The sequence below is a fragment of the Artemia franciscana genome, unplaced genomic scaffold (assembly GCF_032884065.1).
Source record: "Artemia franciscana unplaced genomic scaffold, ASM3288406v1 Scaffold_7092, whole genome shotgun sequence".
Classification (NCBI taxonomy): Eukaryota; Metazoa; Arthropoda; class Branchiopoda; order Anostraca; family Artemiidae; genus Artemia; species Artemia franciscana.
Genome location: NW_027067230.1, coordinates 5,814 through 14,725, shown reverse-complemented (window position 1 = coordinate 14,725; position 8,912 = coordinate 5,814). Strand labels below are relative to the sequence as shown.

General features: G+C 34.8%; 1 protein-coding gene across 1 annotated transcript; it reads right to left on the bottom strand.

The window, feature by feature from the left end:
* Nucleotides 1–6,181: 6,181 nt before the first annotated feature.
* Nucleotides 6,182–6,412, bottom strand: LOC136043541 (neuralized-like protein 2; the record flags this gene model as incomplete). Its single annotated transcript, XM_065728457.1, is given in 1 exon segment — nucleotides 6,182–6,412. A coding segment is annotated over 1 exon segment (122 nt), but the record flags the coding sequence as incomplete, so codon positions are not given.
* Between the last annotated feature and the right edge of the window lie 2,500 nt (nucleotides 6,413–8,912).

The following is an 8,912-nucleotide window of genomic DNA, read 5'->3' as shown; positions in this document are numbered from 1 at the left end:
ATCAGTTAACTCTAGGCCTTGTTCATCCAAAAAAAGTTGTTCGTATTCCAAATAGCCGAAACATAAGAAGAGGATATAAATAGGGAAGAATACCGTTATGTTAGGTTAGGTTATCAGTTAATTCTAGGCCTTACTCCTCCAAAAAAAGTTGTTCGTATTTCAAATAGCCAAAACATATGAGAATGTTATAAATGAGGAAGAATACCGTTATGTAACTGGCAAGGACCTTATTTAAAAAAATTCAAAATATCCTTCGAACTTATGATCTGGTTATTTAAGGTATCTAAAAACTTTTAATTTGAACCTACAAAAAAGGATCCAGCCAAAATTTTAGTGTCTTTTTTCTTTTGAAGAAAACAGGCTATCACTAGTGCTCTAAAAGTATTGTGCTCAAACAGGGAAAGTGAAAAATTCAAAAGTACATAACCCCTGGTTCCCACTGCTGCGATTTCGCGCAAAATCCCGCGACAAATGACACAAATCGTGCGCAAATCGTGCACAAACCACACAAAACCATCCGTTTTGCTGCAATGTCGGATGCGTTGAATAATTTAAACTCATACGACAAATCGCATGTGTTGTTCTGATTTTTTTTAAAAATCATAAACAAAGTTATGGAGCTGATTGAAAAGCAAATTTTGGCTGTTAGATGCCAGTTAGAGTTTATCGCAGCGACGCAAAAGTCTGTGTTTCTATCTGAACCTCAATCCGATTCTGTAGTACGTCTGTTCCGCCAGAAAAAAAATCGTGTCGGGATTGACGCAGTAGTGGGAACCAGGGGTAACACTCTTAATTTACTTTATGATTCCAAAAGAGAGGGGTCAACATCTATTCAAAGAAATAAGATGTTTCGTACCGTAGACATCCCACTTTACAGATTAAATAATTAATATCAACGTCCCTGTTTCAAAATGATAGCTAATACATGGATAGATTAAAAAACACATATACTAAAAGAAACATGTTAAAACTGCGTTTAAAAAAGGAGATAAACATATCCGAGAGATAAAAATATAGAGTAGCTTTAATAAAACAAGTAAAAATAAAAACATAAAATAAAGAGTTAATGAACGCTTGAAACACCATTAAGAACAGCAGAACCACACTGTTGGTTCCACAACTACAAAAATGATCCTTTAAATCCCATTCTTCAACAATAGCTTTCTTTTTTTTTCTCCCGGATATTCAGACATTAAGCAACAAAACAAAACTGATACAGAGACAATGGATTAGCTTCTTTATCATTTCTTGGATACAGTTTGTTGATAAACTTTGGATACAGCAAAAAATACTGATACCAAAAAAGACCTCAGGTGGTGACACCACTTACTTGCAAACCGAGTAACACATCAATGCACAATATGCAAATAGACTAGTTTAAACATGTCTAAAAAAACGAACGAAACAGCATCTATTTTAAAGATCGCAAAATGTTAAAATCATAGTCATCTGCTACTGCCAAAAATAATATAAATAGCCAAATCAAATTGGTGAATTTTCCCTCGAGACGGTTAAATCTTCCAATACAAATTATAAAAAAAATTTCTTCCACTGTCACACACCTATATACGAGTATTGGAGGGAGGAGGGGGAATATTCGAAAACGTAAAAAAGGGTAAATTATGCTGAAGGGATCAAAATACATCAGGAAAATCAATTCAGAAAAAAAGATGCTATTGCAAAACTGAATAAAGATATTACCCTAGCTTCATTGATGCATTGAGGGAAGACGGCTTTCTTAAATAAGCGGAAAATTTTTTAGAATAAACTGTTTTACGGCTAAGCAAAATAAATAGAGAATAGTTCATCTATTCTCTATTTAAATGTTATTCAGAGAATAGCAAAATAAATAGAGAATAGTTCATCCAGTTCAAATTAACAACACGCTGAACCAAAAAAAGCAAAAAGCTAAACTCTCAGGAATAATATCAATAATAATAAAAACAAACGGACAAAAACCAAATATTGTCAAACCATAGCGATCATTTCTTAGTATCCAACTGACCTTTTTCAAAATAACGCAGTTAAAAAAGTAGCGCTACTGCACAGCAATTTGATGATGCAGTCTCACAAGTTTTGTCAAAAGTTCCATTACCAACGGACGTTTTGAGAAATGTAGTTGATGTGTTAAGTCCAACCTACGGTAGCGACACTTTATATTTAATAATTGAGTTTTTTTTCTTTCAATACATTATAAAGCACCTTGCTCGGGTCTTAAGATGAAAAAATTTTGATCACTGAGAATGATTTTTTTTTTTCTCTCTCAATAAAGTATGATGCGCCTTCGATGAAAAATTTGAAAATTTTTCATCACTGAGAAAGATTTTTTTTCTTTCAATAAATTGAAGTCTTAAGATGAGACTTTTCAATGTAGTCTATAGATGATAAATTTGAAAATTTTTGTCACTGAGAATGTTTTTTTTTCTTTCAATAAAGTATTAAGCATCTTACTCGGGGCTTATTTTAGATAGAAAAAATTAAAAAAAACGTCTTATTTTAGTTAAATGTACAACACACAGGAAAAAGCTTATAGCTTATTCTTAACAAGTCCAAGTGTTGGGGCTCAGCTCTTTTTCTTTTCAAATAAATGACCCATTTCTTTTTTAATTAGATTTGCTTATAGTATAACTTGAAAGTACAAGCTGAATTATCTTTGGTAAGGCAGTCGTTTCAAAACAAGTAAAGTTTTGCTTTGATTTTTTTTTGGCATGCTAAAAAAAGCAAGTTGATTTGAAATCTTATTTATTGGATTGGTTTTTGCCATTCTGGGGTTCACCCCAACACAAGTTTTCCTTTTATGAAAATAGTGATTTGTTTTTATTTGCTTTCAGACCCTAGAGTTCGTTTACAGACTTCAGAATCTATGTTTCTATGTCAATGTTATGAGTTTTGTCGGAGTTGGCAAGGGAAAATAAAAGTGAGTTATTTTCTACAGCTGTACAAGATTTCTCCTCGAAAGCTGGCGGGGTAGGATGAGTTTTCGAGAAGTACCATCATTGCAATGTCGATAGGGGGGAGCGTTTCCCCTCCAAAGAGATAGCTAGATAGATATTAGCCGTGACTCCTCGGGTCCAACATTTTGGCCCTTATCTTTTCCAAAGGTAATACCTTTTCAAACCCCCACTGGTTGTAATATCAGTGCAGGAGTAAATTGTAGAAACCTTGAAACAGCTCGACTATGATACTTATTTTCTAATGTAAGCCGGTAGTGGCATCGATTCAACTCAGCCACATACGCCAGCACCGCCATATTATTCTAATATCAAGTAAATATAAAGCCACCTTGTCAGTACTTTCAATCCAGCCGTTCTATAAGGTAATGTGCTCCTGCTTGAATTTTAAACTGAATTAAATTTAAATTTGAACTGAACAATTTGAAAATACTAAAAAGAGAAAACTAGATTTAAAGTTTGTTTCACAAAAAGCAGAGTTACGCAGAGAAATCATTTCAAGAATCATTAAACTCTACTCGGTTCTTATCCTATAAAAAACACTTATTACGACTTCAACTCCCCGCCTCATCGAAACTTTTCACAAAGGCTAAAGGGTTGTTAAATTAAAGATGTCAGTTCCTGTTTCTAGAATTAAAGCCTTTTTACTCAGACTCAAAATCCTTTGATTTCCAAAGCACGATTCTAGCTCCCTTAATAATCAAGGGTGCAATTCCGACTCTTAAAGTTCATAGCACCACATTCAGGCCCCTTTTTTCAAATTTAGGTCGTAGTTTTTCATATGAGCATTAATTTTTACAGTTGTGCAAAGTGGTTTAAAAAAAAACAACAATAATAATTAATTTAGCGGACTAATAGTTTTAACTTAGTAACAGGCATTTTTGAAGACCCCACAGCCTTTCCATTAAGATGCATAACAGTTCAAATATAAACAGCGACGAAGACCACACTGCCTTTCCAGATCAAACAAAAACAACTTAGAAACAATAGGAAAATTTTCTCAAGAGAGTGGAATTCAAATCAGTGAATATTTCGGCCCAATGTCCAAGGGCCGTCTTCAACGCAACACTAGAAAATAGCATATATATATATATATATATATATATATATATATATATATATATATATATATATATATATATACATATATATATATTAAAATGCGTTGAGGTCTGGTTGAACTTCGTTGAAGTAAGGATGCTAGGGCTGTTTTAAAAAGTTTTTTTAAAAGCATTTTTAGTTTTAATTTTCGCATTTTAATTTAAGTTTATGTACATACATTTTTTTTTCTGGTATTTTGCTGAAGACGGTCCTTGGATATAGGACCGAAATATTGACTGAATTGAATTCCACTGTCTTGAGAAAATTTCCCTATTGTTTCTAAGCTGTGTTTGTTGGAACAGTTCAAATCAGGACAAATTCTTTTATTAAACTGTGAAAAAAAGCGATAAAAACTGGATATTTCGATCACACGTACAAAATTATTATTATTGTTGTTTCACTGTCTAATAAAAAGATTTTCCCCTATTCGAACTGTTATTTAATTTGGTAAAAAAATATGGTTTAACTTCTGAGAATGGGAAAAATTTTTTTTTTTTATTATATAAAGATTGATCAAGTGGACAGCTTTACTTACCTTGGTAGTATTATTAGTAAAAACAATAGGAGCAGTGAAGATATTTAAAGTAGAATAGCCAAGGCTCAGGGTGTTTTTTCAAGGTTAAAAAAAATGTGACGAATAGGAAGATAAGTCTGCAAACCAACATTGGAATAATAAAAGCTACAGTGTTGACAGTGGTCAAATATGATTCGGAAGCATGGGCACCCTGAAAAAAGCGGATGAAAATTCGCCAAATGTTTACCAGAGAAATTGCTCACGGATTATTCAGGGTACCAGGCTGACTGACCGCATTTCAAACAGTAGGCTGTACGAAAAGTGTGGTTCAGTACCACTTTCTAGGGCTATAATGAGAGAAAGGTTGAGATGGCTAGGGCACGTTCAAGGATGACAGATTGCCGAAGATTGTCCTTTTCGGCCAGCCGTCTAGGGCTAAACAAAAAGCAGGACCTCCGCGGTCGGGGTGCGAGGATGTCATAAAGAAAGATTTAAGGGAAATTGGAACTTCCTGGGAGGGTGTAAAGAGGGAGGCTTTGAATAGACCGGGATGGCAGAAGATTGTGCGTAGCTGTGTTGGCCTCAGGCAGCTTTGTGCTGCGGTGAGTCGTTAGTAATAGTAGTTAGTAGTACCTGTTAAAATGTGTCTTCCAAGTACAAAAATTTCAAAGTGTCTTCAAAATCGAATAATTTCCGCTGGATAAACGTCAGGATGAAAAACAATCCTGTAGCATAATGAATTCCACCCAATCTAAAGCTATAATTTCTAGGCTTTAGTTTCTAACATGACTGACTCGTTTACCATAAAACTAACACTGATATTACCTCCACAAACTTGATTTTAACTGGATACAAAGCAAGCTGGTCAACTTTACGGTATTTAACCATTATGTGGTACTGCTATATTCTAAAAGATGTCGCAGGAAAGAGTTTTTTGCCACAACTGATAAGCATATTTTTTTGGTGGAACGGTTTCTTTATTTACACCAGCTTCAATTACCTGCCTGAACAGATCATATGAGCCACAAAATATACAAAGAAATCAATGCAGACTATGACTTTTTCAACTGATAAATACATTGAATATGTAAATCTAAACTTCTGACTTGATTTTGATGAAAAATATGTTGGATAAATATTTTCATACAAAGGACCCTCATTGGAAATTGGTGACTGGAAATTGCACTTTTTTTCACATTCTATACCCCCCCCCCTCAGTCCCGTAATAATGCTCCGTTTTTTAATTCCTAATTAGTGGGCCTAAACGCACCAATTATATATAGAAAAGTATAACCCCTTTAGCCCTTTATTTAGGACAGCCCTTTTTATCTGGGTGTTGCTGCATCCATAATTTGTCACTCTTTCTCTGATTCCAATAAAACTAATATAATCATTTCGTTGACTATGTATTTATGCTTAAGTAGGTCACCACGTTTACTTCCTAATTTACTTCTAATGTGACGTGAAGTTTGTTTTTTAATTTTTGTTTCCAAAACAAATTTTCGTATTATCTGTTATTTTGGAACGCAGTAAAAGTAATAACATTTTTGCTAATAACTGAAAGCACTAGGGACTCACTCTAATTACCTTTATGTTACATATCCAGAGACAGACATGATTTTCAAAGTTCATCGTTATTTTATTCCCGGGGCTATTGTATTGAAAGTTCACAATTTAAGATTTCGCAAATTGAAGACGTATAACTGTCTATTTAGTAAGTCTGTTTAGTTTCCTCCGTCATTGAGAAGATACATCTTCAAGGTCTTAGGCAAAGGAAGGGCACTCACTGCTGTTGATTGTATAGACCGAAGAATAGCTTGCCGACATAAATCTTGAAGACTTGGAACTGTGAAAAGAAAAACAACGCTTTAAACCATTTTTTAAAAGGTTATTGGCATGGAAACAAAGAACAAAAAAGACAAAAGAAACGACAATTGAAGTTGCATTTGAGTATGAAATTCTAACATATCATGGTTGCAGCAGTGGCTGACCCCTAGTAAAGAGCGAACCACAGCCCATAGTAAGCAAGCGTTTAAAAATGCGTATTGAAAAAAACTTGCCTAGTGAAAAAAGATTGCTGTCTGACAATGATTCAGAAATGGTAACTATTATTTCCATTCGTCTTAAAAGTAGAAGTTTATACCGAAAAGAAATTTATAGTGATTTCAAAAGAAAGCCTGAAACCTCTCGAAAATGGCGTCAGATCAAAATGAAAATTGCACCATTGGAGTCAGCATGGTCAAAAACCTTGAATAGGGAAATTACGGTCCCCCTCCTTGAACAATAAGGAAAATCAATTTATTGCATGAGTGGCACTGATCTGTTCCCCTTTTGTTTCCATACCTAGCGGATTACCAGAACATTATAGAGAGACGCTTGAAGGCTCTTCAAAAGCTACTTTTTCACATTTACGTGCTTTTTATAAATTATGCCATCTCCGAGTGTCATATGGCGCCAACAATGGCACTTTTTGTGTCATTTCCCAAGGTGTGTGGCTAGCGGGCTACCAGAATATCGTAGACAGATTTTTAATAGCTTAGGTTATTCATATCTAAGTTCTTCCTAAAAATTGCACCATCTGCAAGTTCCAAATGGCACTAAAAACAACATTTTTGCTGCAATGCCTCAAGTTGAAAAGCTAGTGCTAGTGGACTACCAGAACTTTTTAGAGTGTTGTTTAATCGCTCATTTGAATAATACCGCTAATATCTATGTACTTTTTTTTATTAATTCTGCCATAAATAAGTACGATATAGCACTGCAAACAAAACTTTTGGTGCCACTTCATAAGTGGAAATGCTGGAAGTATAAAACGGTATAATTGTAATAAACCCTAAACTAGAGGCTTGCAAGAACACTTCCCTTATGTTCCCTCCAGGTCCCCTTAATAAGCAAGGCATCAAGGTCCTACAAACACCAACATATTAAATTAGATTGCTAGGGGCATGGTTCTATCAGAAGAGCACTGGACTTCAAATTAGAGTGTCTTATGTTCGACTCCTGCTTGTTTTTCTGTTTTGTTTTTTCAATCACGTTTTGTCGCGTCTATATGATTACTTTTCAGATAATTCGCTATTTTTGCAAATCTGATGCTCTCATTTTTTAAAGCATGTCCCGGGAAGGTATTTTGTCAAACATTTTGATTGAAAAGGGAATAGAGGTTATGCAGCATATGGATTACAACGACATTCTTAGTAGATTACTAAATCCATGCTCCAATGAATGGAGTAATTTTGTCAAAATCTTCGGGGGGGGGGGAGGAGGAGCAAAGTTGGAGCCAATTTTCCGAAATCAAGGGGAAATGACCGAGGAAACTGAAAAGCGAGCCATATAGTAATAAAAAAGAAAAGTTGTATTAAAAGAAACTGACCCGTTTCTGTGTATGCTTGAATTATGCAGGCTTATCTTACTTTTGACAAAATTTATGGAAAAACTTGATTTCAGCTTGGGGCGGGGGGGGGGATCAAACTGGGTTCGCGGGGGGTGGGAGTTAACTGAGGTTTGGGAGGGGCAGTTGTTTCTCTCTGCTCCATACAAAATTATACCCCTGAACCCAACCCCTTGCCACTTAGGGGCTGTAGAAGTGTAGGCATGTGGCCCTGGAACAATTCAAAGTCGTATATTAAACGATGAATTACTTATTGTTATACTTATATGTTCAAATTATTACTAGAACTTTTAACTTCCGTTAGAATGAGCCTCTCGCGACATTCTAGGACCGCTGGGTCGATACGATCACCCCTGGGGAAAAGAAAAAAAAACAACAAATAAACACGCATCCGTGATCTGTCTCCTGGCAAAAATACAAAATTCTACATTTTTGTAGACAGGAGCTTCAAATTTCTATAGTAGGGATCTCTGATACTCTGAGTCTCATGATGTGATTTTCGTTAAGATTCTTTGACCTTTAGGGGGTGTTTCCCCCAATCTTCTAAAACAAGGCAAATTTTCTCAGGCTCGTAACTTTTGATGAGTAAAAACAAACTTGATGAAACTTATATATTTAGGATCAGCGTAAAAATTCGATTCTTTTGATATAACTACTGGTATCAAAATTCCATTTTTTAGAGTTTCGGTTACTATTGAGCCGGGTCGCTCCTTACTATAGTTCGTTACAACGAATTGTTTGAAAAACAATCAGAGATTAAATTTTGTTTAAAATAAGTTTTTCAGCTGAAAGTAAGGAGTAACTTTAAAACTTAAAACGAACGGAAATAATTCTTCCGTACATGACATGGCTGCCTGACTCCATCCGCAAAAATGATGATTGCAGTGGTGCTTTTACATTAAATTTAAATAAAAACAAGCACACATTTTTGAATAAAAAAATCTTTGGTGCTGTTAGG